The 24,005-nt window shown below is 40.8% G+C and overlaps 2 protein-coding genes across 2 annotated transcripts in view; one reads left to right on the top strand and one right to left on the bottom strand.

The window, feature by feature from the left end:
• The window catches only part of EIF3J (eukaryotic translation initiation factor 3 subunit J), a 21,894-nt gene extending 15,475 nt beyond the window's left edge, over nt 1-6,419 (top strand). The window contains exons 6-8 of the mRNA XM_029910787.1: nt 1,398-1,556; nt 3,245-3,318; nt 5,401-6,419. Coding sequence (XP_029766647.1) covers nt 1,398-1,556; nt 3,245-3,318; nt 5,401-5,532 — 365 coding nt within the window. The 3' untranslated portion in view covers nt 5,533-6,419. The remainder of the gene's footprint in view (nt 1-1,397; nt 1,557-3,244; nt 3,319-5,400) is intronic.
• A 5,464-nt stretch (nt 6,420-11,883) lies between these two features.
• The window catches only part of SPG11 (SPG11 vesicle trafficking associated, spatacsin), a 57,338-nt gene continuing 45,216 nt past the window's right edge, over nt 11,884-24,005 (bottom strand). Inside the window, exons 32-39 of the mRNA XM_026648415.1 lie at nt 23,125-23,262; nt 19,848-19,981; nt 19,034-19,141; nt 18,213-18,381; nt 17,253-17,341; nt 16,478-16,633; nt 14,528-14,679; nt 11,884-13,041 (exon numbers count right to left, since the gene is read on the bottom strand). Coding sequence (XP_026504200.1) covers nt 12,861-13,041; nt 14,528-14,679; nt 16,478-16,633; nt 17,253-17,341; nt 18,213-18,381; nt 19,034-19,141; nt 19,848-19,981; nt 23,125-23,262 — 1,127 coding nt within the window. The 3' untranslated portion in view covers nt 11,884-12,860. The remainder of the gene's footprint in view (nt 13,042-14,527; nt 14,680-16,477; nt 16,634-17,252; nt 17,342-18,212; nt 18,382-19,033; nt 19,142-19,847; nt 19,982-23,124; nt 23,263-24,005) is intronic.

The following is a 24,005-nucleotide window of genomic DNA, read 5'->3' as shown; positions in this document are numbered from 1 at the left end:
TTGTTCCAGAGGACGTGCTTCCATGCTGATGACATTTAATAAAATAATGGGTAAATTAAATTTGTGACTGAACTCTTTGGGGGAGAATTGTATGTCTCCTGCTCTGTTGTACCTGCATTCTGTGATATATTTCATGTTATAGCAGTCTCAGATGATGACCCAGCACATGTTGGTTGTTTTAAGAACACTTTCACTGCAAATTTGAAAAAACGCAAAGAAGGTACCAATGTGAAATTTCTAAAGATAGCTACAGCACTTGTCCCAAGATTTAAGAATCTGAAGTGCCTTCCAAAATCTGAGAGGGACGAGGTATGGAGCATGCTTTCAGAAGTCTTAAAAGAACAACAGTCTGATGTGGAAACTACAGAACCCAAACCACCAAAAAAGAAAATCAACCGTCTGCTGGTGGCATCTGACTCAGATGATGAAAATGAACATGCGTCGGTCTGCACTGCTTTGGCTCATTATCTAGCAGAACCCGTCATCAGCATGGACACGTGTCCTCTGGAATGGTGGTTGAAGCATCAAGGGATGTATGAATCTTCAGTCGGCTACAACAGTGCCATGCGAATGTCTGTTTTCACTTTCAGGTGACGTAAACAAGAAGCAGGCAGCATTATCTCCTGCAAATGTAAACAAACTTGTTTATCTGAGTGATTGGCTGAACAAGTAGGATTCAGTGGACTTGCAGGCTCTAAAGTTTTACATTGTTTTATTTTTGAATGCAGGGTTTTTTGTACATAATTCTATGTTTGTAAGTTCAACTTTCATGATAAAGAGATTGCACTACAGTACTTGTATTAGGTGAACTGAAAAATACTATTTGTTTTTTACAGTGCAAATATTTGTAATAAAAATAAAGTGAGCACTGTACACTTAGTATTGTGTTGCAATTGAAATCAATAAAATGGAAAATGTATAAAACATCCAAAAAGATTTAAATAAATGGTATTCTGTTATTAACAGTGCAATTAATCTTTTTAATCGCTTGACAGCCCTAGAAAAATCAGTCTTAATAGTCAATTTAAAAAATCCCAACTAAACCTAGCACTGCAAGCTTGAGGCCTAGAATTTATGTATGGAATAGTACTGGAGAGAGTATTTTCTCCTGAGTGGGTGGTTCCGTACGACTCATGGCATATGTAGCCTTTCACTTAAATCACTAGTTCAAAGCCAGCATAAATTGTTTGGGCTGCTTAATGTGAAATGAGTTGGCAGCTTAGTGACGCTTGCTGCCTTGTTGATCATTTCAGCTGAGGGGAGGAACTGAAGGGGAGTAGAGATAAAGTACCTGTTCTGTGGTTAGAGGGCTTATGTAGTGGGGTCAGTCTGACCTCCCACACAAACTACAGTTAAATGCACCAGTATTTTCTCTGATACTATGTTTTTCACTGCAGGTGTAAATAATACTTGTGGAATAGATGCCATGAATCCATCTTCAAAAGATGACTTTACGGAGTTTGGCAAATTATTAAAAGAAAAAATTACACAGTATGAAAAATCTCTACATTATGCCAGTTTTTTGGAAGCATTAGTTCGAGACGTATGTATTTCATGTAAGTCTTTACTTCAAGTGTGAGATTTCCTAGCACATTCTGTGGAGGGCTAAAGTAGCAAACATATTAATCAAGTAAAACTGAATTGGGATTTATGCAGTCCTACATTAAAGGATGCACGGATACTCTTCCCAGAGACTATTTTTTGACTACTACCTGACTGAGAATCAGCACCTGCATGCTCTTCATCTTTTAATGCAGGTGGTGTTTCCTCTGTGATTGATCTTCTCTGACTGGTACTGTCAGGTCAGGATAGCCCACTTAAACATACAGGCAAATTTTGTAGTGATCTAAGTCTTACACAGCCCTGCAGAACCTCTATTCAAGAAGAGAAAAAGGCTCCCCGATCCATGTAATTCTAAATAGCTCAGTAGAGGAATGAGATACAAAACTGAGTTCATATAACACTGGAAATTTGAAGCAGTTTAATTCCAAAACACAACTGTCTGTTGAAATAAAACTACAGTTGACTTGTTTTCACTGCTTTGGCTGGCTGAGGTATTTGGTGCATAATTCTGTTTTGAGACTTCCCTTTTTCCTGTGCTTGTACATCCTGTCCTTCAGTGTAGTGGCAATTTGATATTGTGGCTTGTGCCATATAAATACATTGGATGGTTGGCCTACTGCAACTGATTTTGAACTGTTAGATTGGAGTCCAAATCCTCTAACATGAAGGATTGTTAAACTGAGCATTAAGTGCATGTAACATCCCTCTCCTCCTGGAATCTTCTCTCTAAAAGCCTTCAAACTTACTTTAGGCAAACCATTTGACCTTTAGACACAAACAGTTGACCATATTACAAATCTAGCAGCATAATGTGCTCATCAGAGTTTAAGGCCAGAAGGGACCACCACATAACCTAGTCTTACCTTCTGTATATCATGGGCCACCAAAACCACCCAGCACTTGCAAGCTATACTGAACAACCAAATTTAGACCAGGTATTACAGCCCACAGGAGACTAGATTTATGTGCCACAGAGAGAGCATAGGAGGGACTGAAGTGCACCAGGGCTTGAGGCCCCCACAATGGCAGGAAAATGATATACCCAGATAATCCCACAGGAGAGGAAGCTGAAAACCCCCCCAAGGTCACTGCTAGTCTGATGTGGATGAAAACTCCTTCCTGACCCCACATATGGTGATCAGTTAGACCCTGAGCATGAGAGTAAGAACCAGCCAGCCATGCACCTGAGAAAATTCTCAGTGGCATCTCAGAGACCTAAACCCCCCCCCCCCCCCCCCCTGCACAATGTCCCATCCCCAGCCATGGCCATCCCTGATGATCCAGAGGCAGAAGATTTAAAAAAAAAAAAAAAAAATTTGGGGGAGGGGAATCACTTGCTGACCCCTACTGATGGCAGACTGAAACCTTGAAGCATAAGCTTTAGAAATGTAAGATGTAACAGTGTTCAAATGTTGGTCTCCTAAATTTATTGATTACATTGGCCATCTTACGCTGCCCATTACACGAATTATCAGGGGGATGTGAAATCCTAGACTGTGATGCTGAGAATCAACATTGCCCTGCATGTATTCCACTGTTTACAATGAGATTTTGACTCCAGTTAAAGGAATAAACTACCAGATATAAATCTCTACTTACTGGATTTTAGAGGACTCAGTGATTATTTGAAGGCTTTCTGAAAACAATATTAGTAGAAGTCTAATTTTCTTCCTCTTTGTAGTGGAAGTTGATGATTTGAAAAAGATCACAAATGCTTTGACAGTGCTATGCAGTGAAAAACAAAAACAAGAGAAGGTAAGACTTCTGCATCTCTTTCTATACTGTCTTTCCATAACTTGCATAATACCAATATGCACTAAGATGTGCACCTTCTATAAATCTAAGGGGTTCTAGGTTTTGAAGTCAAATGTGCTTTTGACTTAACACAATTAATTTGTTAATGAGAAGATAGTTGAAATTCTGATTCGGGATATTGTCCTATGGCTAAACTTGGAATGTTCCATAAACTTAAAACAAGTGTACTCATATAAAGTAAGCACCATTTTGCCAGTAATCTTTAGCTTCACCCCCTCTCATCTTTGCACTGATTCTGTTCAATTCATTTTTTTTGCCTCTGTGCTGGAGTAGAAATAGAAGTGGAAGTGTCCAGTTGTCCTGGACAGGTGGGAGAAGTGTATATTTTAGTTCAAACCAGAATCTTAATTAAATGTGTTTATGGAAGTAATTTAAAACTTTATTCTCAACCTTTAATAAAACTAAGATCAATGTGATCAGAGCAACTTAACAGCAGATAACAGAACTAGATAGCACGTCAGTATGCCTCTCTGGTGTGCCATACAACTTAATTGGGAAAAGCATTAAGTGAGTGATAACACTATCAAATTCTAGTATAATTAGTGCTTTGTGATTATACAAATTGTGTAAAATGTTTCTTGTGCAAAAGTTATAACATTGAAGTTGAGGGAATTGCATAGCTAAATGTCAGTGAGACCAGAATTTAAAAAAATAGCTAACTGAACATTAACTGGCAAATCCAAGCCATACTGCCCAGCAGATAATTGAAATGAGACTAGTTTCAAAACTTGTACTAGGGAGTTCTTGAAGGAAGCAACCCGCTTCTGGGGCCTTCAATGTGAATAATAAGTGCTCCATAAATGCACAGCTCTGCTACTTTTTACCCAAAATGGGTGGGTGATTGGAAACACTTCCTAGGCATGTTCTCCAAACTGTTCTAGTGGGTGGCAATTTACAATAAATGGTTTAGTTCAAGAGAAGATTAACAGTATAAACTTGGCCATAAAATATCGTCTGTAAAGTGAGATTGAACTAATTCTGCATTTCTAATAGAACTAGACTTTTAGAGATATGAATGTCCCCTTCTATGTACAAAGCTGAGAGAAGGGTGGGTGCAGTTGTGGCTGAATGTAGTTATGCTGTTGTGCTTCACTGCTGATTTTGGTAGCTGAGTTTCATCAGGAAGCTAAACTTGGCTTCTTTTTTTTTAAAATATCTCAGATTTGGATGTCAGTTATTTCTCTTTGGTATAGCTAACTTTTTTATTAATCCTTCTGTGCCTGACATCTTTGCCAAAGTGGTTACTATTAACATGCAAGAAATAGCTTGCCTCTCAACTCAGTAATTCACAATATTGTAGCTCTTTGGAATATTAATTTAAAATATTGGAGTAAGCTCACAACATATCACTTGTAAGTGATCTTGGCTGAATCATGTTTCATTTTTCTTTTTAAATCAACCAACCAAAAAGACCATACCCAAGCAAAGTTTTTACCTTAAAACAGAAGAGCCAGAAACTCCATAAATTCACTAGGGATTTTGCTACTGACTTTACATGCTCTGATACTAAGGTGATGAGCAGCCATATAAAACCCTAAAATAAAGATTCCCACCAACTAAATCAGTAACAGTATAAAACTGAATATCTATAATTTTGCATTGGGACAGTGCCTCTCCTCCTTCAGGAAAATAAACTTAGGCTACATATAGTGTAACAAGTTTGGTGAAGGGTGGTTGTGTACCATAGAGTACATGCTGCTATTCTGATTATGGTGAAGCGAGTCTGCTAGACATAGTGTTTTTGCCATGAATGAGAGTTGAACTGAAATTCAGTTGCCTCTGGGGTCAATAGCAGTAGTGCACACACATTACATGGTAGGAAGTGAACACTTTTGCCAACTAACAGATCAGAAGTACAGGGAAATTTAAGTATGCTGTATTTAATTAATTACCCAGAGAGGAAACTGCCAGGATCCTAGGGTTAATATTCTTCTTATGTTTTACCAGCACTTCTAGGAAATTAGCATGTTACATTTAATACTGACTCTAAAGTAAACCAAATCTTTTTTGGTCTTTCCTCAGCAAAGTAAAGCCAAAAAGAAGAAAAAAGGGGTTGTGCCTGGAGGTGGTTTAAAGGCCACTATGAAAGATGATCTGGCAGATTATGGAGGATATGATGGAGGATATGTACAAGATTTTGAAGACTTCATGTGACATTTATCTTTCCTTGTGTTGTCTTTCTGTTGCCCTTAAACATGTAGCACAACTTCTTTTCCTTTAAATTCTGCCAAATGCTACAATGGAAAGTGCAGTATCTTTGTGCTGGTGGTTTAACTCTTTGACAGGGTGGTGCTAAAGTCCCGTCAAGGGGTTAAAATGATGAAACTCAATCACAGAAAAAACAAAATTCTAATAATGTTTTTAATTGTTGCTATCTGGTTTCATAGTAACAAAACCACTAAGTTGGACATGAATTTCAACAAAGCAAAAGTTGTATTATTACCAGCACAGTTTAGTAATACAGCCTTAACTGTACCTCCTTGAATGATTTATCTTGTGAACAAAAGCAGTTTGCAGCAAGGGCATGGTGTGCACTTAGTATTAAAATTGCTTTGTCTAAGTTAGAGCTTGGTTTTTTTTTTTAAATAGATTGTGAAGGGGACTGCTAACTTCAAAGTAAGGATACTGCACCTGAAAATTAATCACTTGATACACACCCATTCTTCCAAAGCTTGACATTTTAAAATAAAACTTATTTGGGTCAAAACAAGAAAATAGTTCCTTGTTGCATTTGAAAAATGATTTGTGGTATCTTGAGTATAAGCAGTTAGTTTACATTATCTACTAATGCAGCTGTACGGGTTGGTTATTCTAACAGTTAACTGCCTGGTTTAAGTGTCTGAGAACCAAATTTCCTTTGTTCTCATGGGCTGAGATAGAACTTTCACAGGACTTTACCATTTTCTTTCATTTACAAAAACCTGCTTAGCAAACTGCAACAGTTACTACAGTTGGGCAAATTGTTATGTTAACAATTATGACATCTGCAATGTTTTATAAAGCAACTAATTTAATAAAATCACTATTGTGAGGACTTCAGAGCCTGTGTATTGGGAGTACTTATTTTAGTGTTAAAGCTCTAGAACAGTGTTTCTGGGCCACATAGCTAAGCTGACAAGAGGATTCTCTTGACTATGAAGCAGATGGGTCAACTTTCTCAGATTGTTGCCTAACAGGAGCAAAACAGAAGCCGAAGGCTGGTTACCAAATGCACCGTAATTACTAGTGAAGAGTTCAGCCCTTCATGCCTGCCTCTCAGAATAACCCATGCCCCCTAAAGAATCTCTACTACTCCGGAAGTGTTTGCTTCAGTGAGTGACCACCAGAGCAGCCTGTCCCTATCGTATAGTATGCATGTCCAGTTTCTTGGTGTGGTTTACTTTACTGTTCCAAATGGATGAACCTTGAAATTGGCAGTGTAATGAAACAGACTTGGGGCATGGGATTGCAGTGTTCAGTACTGTGATCCATGAATTGAAATCTGTTCCCAACCTTAGTTGAATCTAAGGCAGCAATTTAAAACAAGACATACCATTACACCCCATGTTACTAAAAACAATTGCAAGCTAAGGTTACAAAAACAATTATATCTTTAACACTAAATTCAGATTCATGCAGCACAAAATAATTTTGTTTAGTTTTTAACCTTAATGTCAGGAATGTTAAGCATGGGCTTGGTGGACCTTTGGAGATTTCCATATGGGGGGAGTTCATGAAACTTGCCCCTTAACTAAAGAAAGGAAGGATGTTAGATGTGACATCTCTGCCAGTGTGAGGTGTTGACAAAATGGTGACTAAAGTTTTCTTAGCTGCTCAGTCTGTCGTCTCTGGTCATTCTATTTCTGCATTACAGAGCCCCAGCTGAAACAAAACTGGAATTATGTTAAGAGCCAGAATTGTAGTTTAAAACTGTTTAATGGAATGAGTGAAGGGCATGGGCCTGAATAATCTGGTTATGGGGATAGTGTATGGCTATACTACTGTTTGTATAAGTTTAATAGCAGGGATGTTTGCAAATCCCCAAAGGGAGACCATCTCCTGGCAGGGCCGGCTCCAGCATTTGTCGCCCCAAGCAAAAAAGAAAAAAAGCCGCGATCGGCGGCGGCAGTTCAGCGGCAGGTCCTTCGCTCCTAGAGGGAGTGAGGGACCTGCCGCCCCAAGCACCTGCTTGTTAAGCTGGTGCCTGGAGCTGGCCCTGTCTCCTTGGAAACATGGTGGGGGGTCATTGCTGGAGAATGCCTGAGCTATTAGCCTGGGTGACACTACTTCCAGGCTCCAGCCAAAGTTACAAGGCTTGAAGCCAAAAGATCAAAGGACACTAAACGATCACGCTAGTGAGAGAGGGAGATGCAGCTGGCAGAGCTGTTCCTGGCAAACAGACTCTCTCACACCTCTGCTGGATCAGAAGCAAAGCCTGCCAGGTACACTGCCACAGGGCTAGAGCTTAGTCAGACATGGATGCATCTAGAGACAAGTGAGGGGTCAGAGGTGTAGTTAGCTCTATAGCCTTCCTCCTTTTTATCTCATGTGTATTTCTACATGCTGTGAAAGTTATTAGCATCTAAATCTAGGCTTATGTGATCAGCCTTTATTCTGCTACAGAGGGTCCTGTGGCACCTTTAAGACTAACAGAAGGATTGGGAGCATAAGCTTTCGTGGGTAAGAACCTCACTTCTTCCGGTGCAAGTGAGGTTCTTACCCACGAAAGCTTATGCTCCCAATACTTCTGTTAATCTTAAAGGTGCCACAGGACCCTCTGTTGCTTTTTACAGATTCAGACTAACACGGCTACCCCTCTTTATTTTGCTGACTTTTTCCCCAGTGTTACAAGTCGTGGAGTCTCTAACTGTAGATGCTCCACTACCTCCAGGCACACTTGGCAGGTATGTATCTGCCTCTTGGGTGTCACTAGAATTTACTTTTGTCTCAAATTATACCAATTAAGATGGGTCATAATGCTACCTTTTTATTGCTCAACCTTAATGGTCTTGCTCTTGGTTTTTTTGGCAGCCAATTTCTAATGTATGGGGTGGTGGTTTTGTTTACCTCATCTGACTATACAGTATCACTTTAAAGATGTAGCCCTGATCTGACAGGACCTTCTTTAAAACATGTTTTGGCTAATAGGCATAACAAATCCTCACTATGTTGCTTTTTCTATGAACAAATATTTTACCTGGAAGAGACTGACTGGCTGGCAGCTTCCTCATTCTACCTGTGGAACTCCCTAGCCCCAATACTGCTTTCAGTTGCTGGGGGGGGGGGGGAGAATCTTTCAGAGATGTACGTGTGAACTGAAATTCAGCTGCCTGTGGGGTAGAATTGAAGAATGGTGCTTTAGGAATCAATGTTCATAGATTCATAGATTCATAGATTCTAGGACTGGAAGGGACCTCGAGAGGTCATCGAGTCCAGTCCCCTGCCCGCATGGCAGGACCAAATACTGTCTAGACCATCCCTGATAGACATTTATCTAACCTACTCTTAAATATCTCCAGAGATGGAGATTCCACAACCTCCCTAGGCAATTTATTCCAGTGTTTAACCACCCTGACAGTTAGGAACTTTTTCCTAATGTCCAACCTAGACCTCCCTTGCTGCAGTTTAAGCCCATTGCTTCTTGTTCTATCCTCAGAGGCTAAGGTGAACAAGTTTTCTCCCTCCTCCTTATGACACCCTTTTAGATACCTGAAAACTGCTATCATGTCCCCTCTCAGTCTTCTCTTTTCCAAACTAAACAAACCCAATGCTTTCAGCCTTGCTTCATAGGTCATGTTCTCAAGACCTTTAATCATTCTTGTTGCTCTTCTCTGGACCCTTTCCAATTTCTCCACATCTTTCTTGAAATGCGGTGCCCAGAACTGGACACAATACTCCAGCTGAGGCCTAACCAGAGCAGAGTAGAGCGGAAGAATGACTTCTCGTGTCTTGCTCACAACACACCTGTTAATACATCCCAGAATCACGTTTGCTTTTTTTGCAACAGCATCACACTGTTGACTCATATTTAGCTTGTGGTCCACTATAACCCCTAGATCCCTTTCTGCCGTACTCCTTCCTAGACAGTCTCTTCCCATTCTGTATGTGTGAAACTGATTTTTTCTTCCTAAGTGGAGCACTTTGCATTTGTCTTTGTTAAACTTCATCCTGTTTAACTCAGACCATTTCTCCAATTTGTCCAGATCATTTTGAATTATGACCCTGTCCTCCAAAGCAGTTGCAATCCCTCCCAGTTTGGTATCATCCGCAAACTTAATAATCGTACTTTCTATACCAATATCTAAGTCGTTAATGAAGATATTGAACAGAGCCGGTCCCAAAACAGACCCCTGCGGAACCCCACTCGTTATGCCTTTCCAGCAGGATTGGGAACCATTAATAACAACTCTCTGAGTACGGTTATCCAGCCAGTTATGCACCTACCTTATAGTAGCCCCATCTAAATTGTATTTGCCTAGTTTGTCGATAAGAATATCATGCGAGACCGTATCAAATGCCTTACTAAAGTCTAGGTATACCACATCCACAGCTTCTCCCTTATCCACAAGACTCGTTATCCTATCGAAGAAAGCTATCAGATTGGTTTGACATGATTTGTTCTTTACAAATCCATGCTGGCTGTTCCCTATCACCTTACCACCTTCCAAGTGTTTGCAGATGATTTCCTTAATTACTTGCTCCATTATCTTCCCTGGCACAGAAGTTAAACTAACTGGTCTGTAGTTTCCTGGGTTGTTTTTATTTCCCTTTTTATAGATGGGCACTATATTTGCCCTTTTCCAGTCTTCTGGAATCTCTCCTGTCTCCCATGATTTTCCAAAGATAATAGCTAGAGGCTCAGATACCTCCTCTATTAGCTCCTTGAGTATTCTAGGATGCATTTCATCAGGCCCTGGTGACTTGCAGGCATCTAACTTTTCTAAGTGATTTTTAACTTGTTCTTTTTTTATTTCATCTGCTAAACCTACCCCCTTCCCATTAGCATTCACTAGGATAGGCATTCCTTCAGACTTCTCGGTGAAGACCGAAACAAAGAAGTCATTAAGCAATGTTCAAGTTATTTTGTAGCCTTTATCATTAAAATAAACTTGAAAATGTGAACCAAGTGCAGACTAACAGCCCAAAATGAAATGCAGTCACTCACCACACTTATCTAAGTGGGATGTTTCTTAAAGATGAAATTTAGTTGTCAACTGTGAAGATCATGTTAGCAGAAAGAGCCAGCTGTGCTTATTCCAAACAAACAAAACTGCGCCATGTCAAACAAGCCTCAATTCTGCAAACAGCTGTAGATGTACATACTTAAGTATGTGACTAGTCCCCATGACTTCAATAAAGTTAGCAGGCGTTTGGTTCTATATTAAATTCAGTTTTTATAGCCTATATCTATTAAACCTCCATTTTTTAATTTAAGAATGGAATGGAAGCAGCTGCAAAACTTAGCTCCAGCTTGCTGTAAAGTACACAGGACCTTCAAGAGAATCTTCTTATCCAATTAGATGCAAGAGCCACTAATCATTATATTATGGACTGACTAGGTAAAGAATCTTCAGCTGATTATTGGAGTTCCATATTTCTTGGTAGTTAATAGTATATCTGGTAGGACAGTCAAAAAAGGAGCAAATTACTAGAATCTTAATGGTACAAAAATGCATTATCCTAGCACCTAAGACAAAATTGTCTGAAGCTTGCAGTATGTGGGTGAATGGGAACACTGCTGAAGGTGACTATGCTACTGGATGCTCTTGGTACACGCTGGGTGATGGAAACACAAAACTTCCAACCAAGACACCCAACTCCAGAAATCGGCCTTTCTTTTAAAATACACTGGTATGGCCAAAGGTAAATAGCATTTGAGTCTTACCTGTAGCCCTTCTGAAAAAGTAAGGCAGTTCTGTGCTCAAAGTACTTCTGTGAGTTTAAGTAGCTTTCTGACGAAGACATTCTTAGCCAGGGGTGAGGAAGCAAATCCTGAAACTCCAGCCCTTCATTTCAATGAGGAGCTGCGCTAGTTCCATTGTGACAGCGCAGCGCCATTGGGAGCTGAATATTGAGGCAAAATAACCTACTGCAATAGAAATACAGGGATACTTGGTCCCTTCCACTCCCCTACACACCAGTGTCATAAGGATCAGAGATGAAGCTTTTCCTGATGGAAGGATCATTCTTAAACAGCCTGTTGAAAGACACCCAAGCCCAATTATTATATTTGCTCTTCCTATTACAGTGATAGGCCGCCACTGACAGTGCTGCAGACAGAATTTGTCAGAACGCTTCAGGGAAAGATTTCTGGACAATAAATGTCTAGATATTTTACTTCCCAGCTAGCTTTGGAACTATTCAGAAAACTGGAAACAGATTTCCCCTCGTTTTCCAAACACTTATGGATAAGTTTGCCTAAACTAGTGCACATGACCCCACCCAACGCAGGCAGTGGTGATTTACTTTTGCATGTAAGACACGAAGATTAGGAACTAGTATTTAAGCAATAGTTTCCAAAATGCATACAGCTGTAAAGAGGTTTATTCCCAGCCAGTCAGTACTTATGCTAGAGGCTTTAAAGATTTTATAATACAAATATAGAAGCAAACAAAACAATTGTATAGGGTGAATGTTAGACAATTTGGTACTGTGTGTGCACAACACACATTCACTTTCATGTAGCAAATTCTCCTTTGTTTCACTGGTAAAAGAAGAGAGTGTACTCTAAAAGCATATACCAACATCTTAACCCTGTTAAGTAGGCAGTTGATTGTGAATACAGAGGTAGTCCATTCTTGTCATTGACTATTATGGTATTCCTATAAATCTTACAATGGGCAGGTAAAAATAATCTCATTTGTATAAAGCACTAGAGAGGAGTATCCTAGGCAAACTGGTTCCACTGAAGATTTTGGAAAAATAGGCAAGAGACTTTTTAATATGAATGTTTCAAGTATTCTACCAGCACTAGTGGTCCTGTAAGGCCTGCAGAACATCTATTAGCCTATTTTAAGCAGATAAATATGTGATCTGATGTTCAGTTTAAGTTACTGTAAGTACCACACACGCCAATGCTGAGGATCTTACTGCTGCAAAATTTGTCATTTTTTTGTTTTTAAGGAGGCTTGAATGTAATGCTGAAGCCAGTAATCCATGCCCCTAAATTAGCCAAAGTCATTTTAGACTAAGGTCTGACTGAAATCCCAGCTAGCCAGAGCACCATCTTCTAGGCCCACTAAGCAGGCTTTTATAAAACATTTTGTTCAACTCTGATTTAAATATTAAGAATTGTTTATTGTCCAAAACAACTTTGGGTTAATAGTCTCTGCATTTCAGGGACATTAAAGACAGTGCTGGGATTTTATGGTAAATTTCACATACGGAAACCAATATTTTTTTAAGGCACCTCACAGCATATACTGAGTTAAGCAAGTGACCAGGAGCTGGATTAAAGTAAGATTTTTCTGGTTTTTTTAAATCACAGTGCAAGCCATAGGAATCTAATTTGCCAGCATATCCTTTAGACAGCAGCCAGTCTGTGCGTCCTTCAAAAGCATATTTACCACATCATAGAACTTGTTATCATAAGCCAGTTTGTAGTACATGTAGATGTCTTCACAGTAGGTCAGTAACGTCTTCAGATTTTTCTGAGCAGTCTCAGTAGGCTGGTGCTGTTTGACCCTGAGACAGAATTTCGTGTTACATTAAAAGGGGAGAAAGGGCAAGCTTTCAAATAAGATTGACAAAGCTGAAGAACATCACATGAGATAGGAAGAAGTTCTGATATCTAAAGAAAAATGCAGGCTGTGGAGTGAGGGGCAGAGAACTTGTGGAGATGGGGAACAGACAGTTCTTGGAAAGGATTTGTGTTTTGTTTCTCCACACTCTTCTGCAAAGATTTTAAAGCTAGACATTTGTTAAAGAAAAAAATCTGACTAGGTTTTAAAGAGTTCCGAGCTCTGCAGGAAGTTCTCTCCACTGAGAGCACACACAGGTGCTGTCAAATGCTAAGTGCCTCACACTGTATTAATAGCACCATGGACCCTGCCACCAGGAGCAGTGAATCTAATTCTGTACATGATGCAACAAAGGGCCAACAGAACAAGGCTTAGGGAACTCAAGAGAGGTGGCAGCAATACCATAGGGTAGTTACTCAGCCAAGATGCTTTTACAGCATTGTCTATGACAGAGCTGGCAATAGAATCCAAGTGTCCTGACTCCCTGTGCTAGCCACACAATCCTCCTTCCCCTCCACAGCAATTAGAGTGATTGACATGCACACAAAGCAATTCTCACACCACCTCTGGATAGTTATAATTTTACAGAGAGGAGCTATTGATTGGGCTGGAGTCTGCCAACCTGTACGTGAGGTCAATGAGAAGGTACAAGGATCAAGATCTGAGCTGGGTATGTGAGAGATGATTGAAACATATTTAATTTGATAGCATTACAGTAACTTCTCCTTATGACTATGCAATGGAAGAATTAGCTGCTAATTTCTTCCATGTTGTTTGCGAGATCAATTAAAGTAAGAACAACACTAACTAGTTTCATTCAGGAAATAATTTTTTACCTCAACAAAAACTGTAGTTTTGTACGTATAAAAACAAGTGATCTATGTTATGAATTGACTTTAAGCATTGATGAATTAATAAATTAAACCTGTTTTCACACTGGCCTGCAAATAGCACAATTATTGAAACAGTGTATCTACTATCTTGAGAGAAGGTCCTGTGAGAGAACAACAAAACTCAACTACAACTAGTATTCAGGGGATCTCCATGCCACTCACTTTGGGATCACCATTTTACCCTTCAACGTTTCCAGATCTCCTTCCACCATGGCACTTGGCAAGGAGGGCAGAGCAAACAGTTACCTCAGAGCCCAACTAGCACCGCTGCTCTTAGAAAGGCAGGCAGGCAACTTTACAGTACTGCTCCCTCTGGAGCGCCAGCCACATGGTCTCCACAACACAACATACTTAAGATTGGGGATAAGGGACAAGAATCCCCCTGAACTGTGCTCTCCCCAAGCAGTGTACTGTACCGACACCGAGCCAGACGACTTGGACTCGATAAGCAAATACCAATAAAACCGCTCTCTTTGAAGTCACTTGCCAGAAAGACAAAAGGCAACCCTTGCCAGGCAGGGTTGCAGAAATACTTACTTCTTCGCAATCTCCTCAAACACATTAGATTTGAGTAACCTTTGTTGCTTAAATTCTTCCAGGTAATTGAAGTCACCCTTTAGAATCACTTGTTGATACAGAACTTCAGCCCAGTCTGGAACAAAGTCATAACCCTCAGCCACAATCGCAGCCTAGAAGGAGAACATGCCAGAATTACTGACTAGGACGGGCCACGAGCGGGTTTAACTGATGGTTTTGCCTGCTTTTGTTTGCACTTTGGCAGTACTCAGGCATTTCAGGTGCAGACGGCCATGGCCTCTCTGGCTCAGCTCCTACACTGTTGTCTCAAGGCCATTCTTTTAAGGAGGAATGGAAGGGTCAGTGTGAAACTCTAGATAAACAGAGGGGTGGGGAGTAGGTGTGATGGAGAGAAAAGAAGAAACTTGAAAATAGGGGGGAAATTCAAGGCTAGATGATTCTGTTCTTACTGAAGCTAAAGGGAATTTGGGGCAGTTTGGGGCCCTGAGAGGAGCGAAAGGAGAAGGCAGGAATTTGTAATAGACCCAGAAGATTAACATATAAACACACTCAAATATTAACATAAGAACGGCCATAGGACCAAAGGTCCATCTAGCCCAGTAGCCTGTCTTCCGACTGGCCAATGCCAGGTGCCCCAGAGGGAGTGAACAGAACAGGGAATCATCAAGTGATCCATCCCGTCACCCATTCCCAGCTTCTGGCAAACAGAGGCTATGGGGACATCCCTGCCGATCCTGGCTAATAGCCATTGATGGACCTATCCTCCATAACCTATCTATTTCTTTTTTGAACCCTGTTATAGACTTGGCTTTCACAACATCCTCTGGCAAGGAGTTCCATATGTTGGCTGTGTGTTGTGTGAAATAATACTTCCTTTTGTTTCCTTAAAACCTGCTGCCTATTAATTTCATTTGGTGACCCCTAGTTCTTGTGTTATGAGAACGAGTAAATAACACTTCCTTATTTAGTTCTCCACACCAGTCATGATTTTATAGACCTCCATCATATCCCCCCTTAGGCGTCTCTTTTCCAAGCTGAAAAGTCTCAGTTTTATTAATCTCTCCTCATATGGCAGCTGTTCCATACCCCTAATGATTTTTGTTGCCCTTTTCTGAACCTTTTCCAATTCCAATATATCTTTTTTGAGATGGGGCGACCACATCTGCACGCAGTATTCAAGATGTGGGTGTACCATGAATTTATATAGAGGCAATATGATATTTTCTGCCTTATTATCTATCCCTTTCTTAATGATTCCAACATTCTGTTCGCTTTTTTGACTGCCGCTGCACACTGAGTGGATGTTTTCAGAGAACTATCTACAATGATTTCAAGATCTCTTTCTTGAGTGGTAACAGCCAGTTTAGACCTCATCATTTAGTATGTATAGGTGGGATTATGTTTTCCAATGTGCATTTATCAACACTGAATTTCATCTGCCATTTTGTTGCCCAGTGACCCAGTTCTGAGAGATCCTTTTGTAGCTAACATATAAAGACGGAGTGGCAGGTCCCCTTGACATTTCTTTAAGAACATGGCGAGAAGGGGAAAGGAAGGACAGGACACACAACTGGGGAACATATTTTGTCTGGAGAATTCATCTCCTTTAACTTTGAAAGCCAAAGAGGCCAGAATATTCTCACTTCAACTTGCTGTTGGGAGGGAGGGTCCATCTCTGGTGTTGAAGGGCTATTTGTTTCTGTCTGAGGTCCTTCTTGCCTTGAGTGAATTACAGAAGCTGAGAAGGAAAATGCCTTTTCCCATTGGCTTCCCACACTGCTGGGGCTACAGGTGCTGTCACCTGCCTGTAACATGGCCACTGCCACCAGCTGTCTTTATTCTCCAACATATTTTCTATTCTAAACCTGAGGAGCAGCATTTCACCTTGTGAGCCTTTATAGTGCTGTGGTGAGTGAAATGGAGGTAGCATCCCTTCCTCAGTCACTTTACCTGGTAGAATCTGGGCAAGGACATGATGCAATCCATCAGGTTCTGTCTGTTCAGGTTAATCAACATCGTGCTCTGATTGGTGTTCAGAAAATGAAGCTGGAGCGTTATCAGCTTTGTCAACCGGTTGCAGCGCAAGGACTGGCGGACACAGGAATCCTAATTAGAGAGTCAAAACAGAAAAGCAAAACCAAGCTCTGGAGTAGCGTTTCTATAGGAAATCTGTGGGACATGTTCCCAAGCACAGCTCTGGAGGCTTCAGACCTATGTTAGTATTTTGTCTTGTAAATCACTGCAGTTTCTTTGATTAATCACTTTCAATGCACGTATATAGGAAGCCCCACTCAGCAACTCACTTTTATTGTAGTAAGTGGAGGCCAGTCTTTAATCACACCTTTCTGATTTCCCTCACCCCAAATTAAAATGGTTAGCTCAGCACCGGCACCAAAGCCAACTGATTCTCTCCTTCCCATGAGATGAAAGCTTCTCAATTTAATCCCAGATACTAAAAGCTAAGCAGGGAGCAGTAAGTTACTCGTTGATTCGGTGGTCCCGTGGATAAGCAGGCTCAGGTATTAGGCTCTGTCAGAGGGATCTCTTTTCCCCCGGCACTGCAGTTGGCACATCACCAGTGGCTGCTTCAAAAGCACCTTTTCCTCTCTGAGCATCACTCCCAGCGAAGCTCTACCTGCTCTTCAGCCTTAATCCATCTCTCATCCTTACTTGGCCAATGCTGATAATTAATACCTTACAAACTTCAAATTCCATCTCAATTTACCTTAGAATAACTTTCGGCTGCATCAATAAAGAGTGTCAGAGCTTTCATCAACAGTTTCTTTAAGTTAGGCACATCTCTGAGAGACTCTTCTGAAATGGAAAAAGAACTTTAAAGCAACCACCCCTGGCTTTTACAGCTGCAGCAGCAGACAATATGCAACAAACACTTTTGTAACTCATATTTGAAAATTTCTGTCTACCGACATTTCAGAAGGCAACATGCCAAAATATCTTAGAAAGCATCTCATGCGCTAACTCTGCACAAAGCGTAAGAAATGCTGCTCTGCTGTGTACAGAACAAAATTCCAAGCAATTACAAGAATCCAATCAGGAGTTTTAAAGGCGATTTGAAAACAAATACAAAATATCCATTTGCTTTTGTCATGTGTGTTGACTGCCCTCAACAAACCTGGTTAAGGAAAGCATTCAACAGAACTCAAGTGTTTTAGATCCCTTTACATCACTGGGTCTTGTTCCACAGTGACACTCCTACATGCTCCATTCACTATGACATCAGAGCTGCATGCAACCACTGGAAGCTTAGGCTCGTTAAAGTATCTATTATTATACCCACAAAGGTACAAAATACTTTGAAAACTGCATAATGTCCTAACACACTGGGACGCACCTGGTTAGTGGTGCTAATGGGGTGTTCCACCAGAACAAAACCCAGGAACGCCACAACTTTCTGGAAGGGAAGAGCAACCAAATAATACCTCTGAGCCTGGCTAGTTGGACCACTCAGTGCATCCTGCTGATGGACATGGATTTTTCCATTTTTACATGCAGGTCAGCAGGAAAGGCAACTGGAACGGTGTTTACCAGCCATATCTCACTTAAACATTAAACTTAAAAATATTTTAAATTAAGCCAATTTTTGATGATGCACAGCGATACAATATGCTGATACGAGAAGCTATATTCAAACACACTTAGTCTTGGTTCCGTAATTCCTACTCACCCCATGGTTGAGATTCAATGAGCTTAAGCTGTATACGAGCAGCTGCCTCGTGATTCTCTCCAATTTCTCGACACATGCTAAAGCACAGGGCTATCATATTGTGCTTTTCACTGTCCCCTGGCCGACAGCGCTTTATGTAATCTAGCAGAGCTGTCTTCAGAGTTCCACTCTGGTTAGGAGAAAGGGCATCAGAACAGGCATTCAGAGAGTTGCGTCTTATTACAGAACTTGCAAGGAAAATCAAATCCATGCCACCTTAAGTTGCCCCTCAAACATTTCAAACATAATGGGAGTATGATTAAAGTATCACTGAGAATAGCAGACTCCTAATTATACTTAACAGAATTGCTAAAATCTGGCAGCCTCCACATTTTTGTACGTTTAATTGTAAGTCAGCACTCTATAACAGAGTATTTTACATGATAGATACTCTGTTAAAGAGTCCAACCCAGCACAAAATATATAGAGTCCTCTGAATTTCTATTACTGAAGTTGTGAGAAATAGCTGTTTTCCTTCCCTCCTACACTGATTATTACTGTGTCTAGGACATCATGAGACAATCTACGCTGCTAAAGTAACCATATGAGTCTCTTTATAACTATATGCTAGAAAGAAGAAAACACGGCAAAGTATTTCATTTAAAATTGTGATTTGTATTCATCAACCATCTAAAGACATTCACTTTGTAGGGTGAGGTTTCAATCCCAATACTCGTAAATTATTAAACTCCCCAGATAATCTACTGGCAGCAAAGGTATGTGTTTTTTCACTCACTCACTCACACATTAGTGGGTTTTTTTGTTTTGTTTTTTGCACCTACCGGGTCTAACTTTTTTCTCATGAGCACTTCAAAGTAATGTTTCTCATGCAGCAGATCGAATATGTACGTCATTTCATTATATCTTCCAATACCAGTAAGGAGTCGGACCTGTAGAGAGAATGGCAGAAAGATCAGCGGATGATGGAAAATCTTCTCTCACCAAGAGGCGGCCGTGTATAGGAGGGTTAGTTTGTTCCCGTCTTGAAAAAATTGAAATTTTTCTTTTTTTTGTTTTAAAAGGCAAAATGATCAACAGCCCAAATAACCAGACCCCAGACGTAAAGCTTTCCATCAAGTGCAATCCATGCAGTGAGCTTTCCAGTCCGCGACAGTAATTCCCGCTTGGGATGGCCCCTCATGTCACTAAGGAGGCACGTCTCAAGTCCGCTGGGGCCTTCACTAAGCAGCAATAGAAGATGCAGGTTAGCTTGGTAATGTGGATCACTGCATTTCACAAACCAGTGTCTGAAATACCTTGAAATCCCAAACCCAAGACATTGCCTGCTCCCCACCCCTCCATTCTGCCAGCCTCATCCATTTCTCTAACCAACTGCTATGGGGACCCTTTTGTGATGTGGAAACCTGGCCAGGAACAGCTGTGAGCATCAGGCCACAAAACACACATCACAAAGGTAACACACATCACTTTGGTATCTATAGATGTAGGCTGGGCAAAGACCAGTGACCTAGAGGTGAAAGCTTTGCATTCCAGTTCCATGAGCCATCTAGTCCACATGCTCATTTGGTTTGCTACCATTTGCATGGAGAGCTGTGTACAGAGTGTGGTTAGTACAGGATGGTGATGGATACATACCACAAGGCCGTACTCCTCACTGGGGGCCAAGTGTTCCTCCGTGAGAAGTCGAGCAGTTTGCAGGACTCGAATAATTCCTTCCATGTGACATGTCAGACTAAAGCAATTATGGGCCAAAATCAGCAGCTCTGTAGCTAGAGAATGAGAAAATGTGGGTGGTTCAGTTAACAAGCTGAGCAAGTTAGTCATTGCATCTCTGTTGAAATCGGTGCTAACTCGGCAGATGATTTATCATTTTTCAAGTTACAAGCACTAGAAGTGAATTGGAGGCATCTAGTCCTTTACAGCTTCTGTAACTGCACACATTCAGTGTGGTTTTCCAGTTGGTGCTAGAATCTGATCCTTTGGATTATTCTCTGCAGCATGACTATAATCCTTACAAGGAAAGGAGACCGCTTAACAAATGCACAACGTATAGGCCAGCCAGCATCATGCCAGGTCAGTTCTCAATTTAAAAAGGTAAGTGTGATGGGGTCTACCCCACACAGGGGATGAAAAGGTTAATGTGGGCCTGAGAGGCCAATTAACACCACTTGGCTCCACCTGGAGGGTGGCTAAGTCCCAATGAAAGATGAGTTCCAGCAGAGGAAGCCGAATAGTTTCTATAAGGACAGGAAACTCAGAGTAGGAGGTGGCTACAGTGAGAGAAGGAAATAACTGCAGTCCCTCTCTGAGTAGTACAGAATGGACCCTGAAGAGAGACACAGAAACCACCAGGGTGAAGCATGTTTGGGTGATGAGCTCTGACAAAAGGGCAGGACCTGGGCCTACAGAGGAAAAAATACAGGGAGGCATTCAACTGAAGAGGAGCTTCAGGAGGGCGTTTACACGCTCGGACAGGCCCTGATGGGAGAGGGCATCGGGGTGAAGGAAACTCCTGGAGTGGGCCTGAGAGGAGGCCAACTGATAGGCAGACAGCCTTGGGATAGACAGGAACGAACGATCCAGAGTACAGACAAGACTCCCAGGAGGTAACTCTTGAGAGTCAGCATTCTGCAGAAGAATGGAGAGTTGGGGGAGGGACCCAGGATGGATTAAAAATGTAAGCGCAAGGGAGGGGGAAGAAGTTGCTTCCATTGTAGTTTGTGTTTTGCTTTTGAGTTTGGTAAGAAGTCTCCAGGAGCTGTGGGGCCACTACTCTGCGTGGAACAGAAGTGGAGCCCTAGGGGAATGGAAGACATTCTATCAATGACTTGTCAAGTGAGACATTGCCCATGTGGGACATTGACACTGCAGAAGAGGAGAGACTTCTGGAGGGCCAAGTCAGGAGAAGAGAGACCACAGAAGGACCGGAGAGGCAGGGGGTGGTAGATGAAAAAAGAGTTGCTACATCATACCCAGCCATGAGAGGGCACTGTTGCAATAAGTCCATTTTTCCACACTAAGGTCCAAAGTTTTGCATCTTGGTTTGAAAAGACCATTCATATATTTGATATACCAGGTGGGATTTGATATGGAACAAGTTCACTCATCCACAATTTAAAATGGATTAAATGTATCAGTTTGCAGATAAACCATTTTACAAGAGCACAGATGAAAGATTCACATTTGGCTGATTAATGGGGCAGGGTCTCTTGGTGTTTTACATTATTAAACATTGCGGGGCGGGGGAAGGGAGGAGATAAGATTTTATGCATGTATCCAGGCTTGTGTGACAGTGCCCTTCATTGTCGCATCTGAAACCAGCCAGCAGGGAAAAGGGTTAACCATGGACTCAGAGCAGGGATATAAACAGGTGGCAGGGGAAGAGGATGCTCTCCCCAGGGAAGAGAAGAGGTAAGAAGGCTCCCAGGCACCGACAGAAAAGGAAATGGGAAGCTATTTTGCTTATCCATGATCATTACACTGGAATTACTCTGACGCCCCCAAGGTGTGCAAAACTGTGTTCAAAAAGTTAAAACAATAAATGACTAGCATATTATGCAATTCTTTTTCCTATAGAGAATCAGTTTTAATATACCATAACAACACCCAGAACAATGGGATCCTGCTCCATGACAGCTCCTAGGCACGACCACAATACAAATAAACACACACGCTACATTGTCACTCATTATAAAATGTTAGCTACTACACAACATAAATGACAAATACATGCAAGGTGGATCATAATTTACAAAAACCTTCACCACCATGTAATCAGCACATTTCAGAACATCAAACTAATCACTGGTTCCCATTCCATTCATAAAAATGTTTTTCTACTCCAATACCCAGACATTACACTGGGAAAAGCTATAGAACTCTGGCATAATTGAATGTTCCCTGGGACTTCCCCTTTTAAAGTCTGTACCCCAAGTTTAATAATCAGTATATGAAAACAGCATTTGTCCTACATCATATCTCCATAACAGAACAAAAAAAGGGGGCAAAGTTAAGGTTGGGCGACAGTGCAAGTCCAGTGGGATAAAAGCGACTGATGAAAGATTATATCGAAGTGGAAAACTGTCTGGATCTTTTAATTCTTCATTCTCAAAACTTGGCTATCTGTTTTAAAAAATCTAAGAAAAAAAGTGGGGGATTTTGGGGGCGGGGTGAGGGTGTAATTAGCTGGATTCTATTGTAACACACTTCAACCCTTATCTTTTACCAAGATTTTGTTTCTGAATAAAGCTCTTTTCAGGCTGTAGATTATCCCAACGTACTAGAGATGATATGAATGAAGACTTTCCAGTTGCACCTGTATTAATGTTGGTAATCTTTGGGACAGACAACTCTCACTAAAACCCTGTCCTTATCCTTTTTCTTAGAGGGACATGTTCAGTATTTATAAAGGACCTTACTTAGCCACTGCTGGCTGGCTGCCAAAAGTATCCTGGCTACATTTTGTAAATGTAATTACACCATGTCCATGAATGGACAGCTATACAATGGGAGTGAAGTTTTGGCCAAAGACGACCTATAAATATTTAACAAAGAAATATGTAAAATACCAGGCTGTTAAATCACCTTCCTAAGAATTTGGCCAGAAGACTTTTCTAAATCCATCCACAAAACTTCAAATAACTTATTGACTTGAGATTTCCAAGCTATAAATACAAGAACTCCTCTTCAGTCTTAGAGAAATTCATGTATGGATGCCCTAGGTACTTATGCTTTGATCTATTTCTTGTGAATACATTTTGAAATTTCTCTTTAATAATTTTTAGGGTTTTTAGAAAAAAATCAGTAATGAATATTCCCCTCACCAGTGCTCCAAATGCTTCATGATGTAATACAGAGCCCAAAATAGTCAATGTTATTATAATGCTAGTTACATATAGTATTATTTACTTACTGCAAGATAGTTCCCCACGAGGTACAGATGAAATTTTATCCAATAACTTCATGCCAACCAGTGTATGATCCTTGCACAATTTGGCCAACTCTAGGAATGCTTGAGTCTCATTTGCTGGGTTCACAATCTGCTTTTGCCCTGTGCATACATGAGAGACACAGACAGTTATGTCACAAACACTAATTGTTCTTGGAGGAAAGGTTAGCCTACGTTTATGGAAAACATAGCGTATCCTCTTCCTGCCTGATGCAGAGGCTGGAACGATATAATCCAAGAGGGCCCTTTTAGTCCAATCATTTATGTCTAAAAGTCACACATTTTTTCTTTGCTAGATCAATCCAATACAAACCCACTGCATGGCTATATTGTTTGTTACAGCTAAGACTGGTTGTTTCTTATCCAAAAATACAATGACTTTGTCACAGCTGAAAAAAGCCTCACCATTTATAGAAAACAATTCAAACCGATTCACATTATTTTGAGCAAAATATCATTTATTTTGCCATGAAAAAAATACACAAATCTTTAAAATACCAGGCCACTCTCCCATTCTTGCCTTTGTAACAAATTAATGGAGGAGTCTCGCTCACAAGTTGGATGGCTGGAGTTACAAAGGCCGTGACTTGCTATTTAAAAACAAACAAACAGATAGCACATTTTTTGCTATTAAAAGTCTTGTTTGTAAGAGCCTTCATTAAAAGCAACGAAGCACTGGATACAACAAGGTAAACAGCTAACACCACTCAATACATGAATAGAGCTTTACAGTTTCAAAGTATTGCATAAACACTGAATACTATAGTTACCACATATACACTGTCAGCAAGTGTTTTTCACACACACACACACACACACACACACACACACACACACACACACAC

Source organism: Terrapene carolina, unplaced genomic scaffold (genome assembly GCF_002925995.2).
Source record: "Terrapene carolina triunguis isolate 2854851 unplaced genomic scaffold, T_m_triunguis-2.0 Scaffold67, whole genome shotgun sequence".
In the NCBI taxonomy this organism is placed as follows: domain Eukaryota; kingdom Metazoa; phylum Chordata; order Testudines; family Emydidae; genus Terrapene; species Terrapene triunguis.
This window is presented reverse-complemented; position numbering and strand designations above follow the sequence as displayed.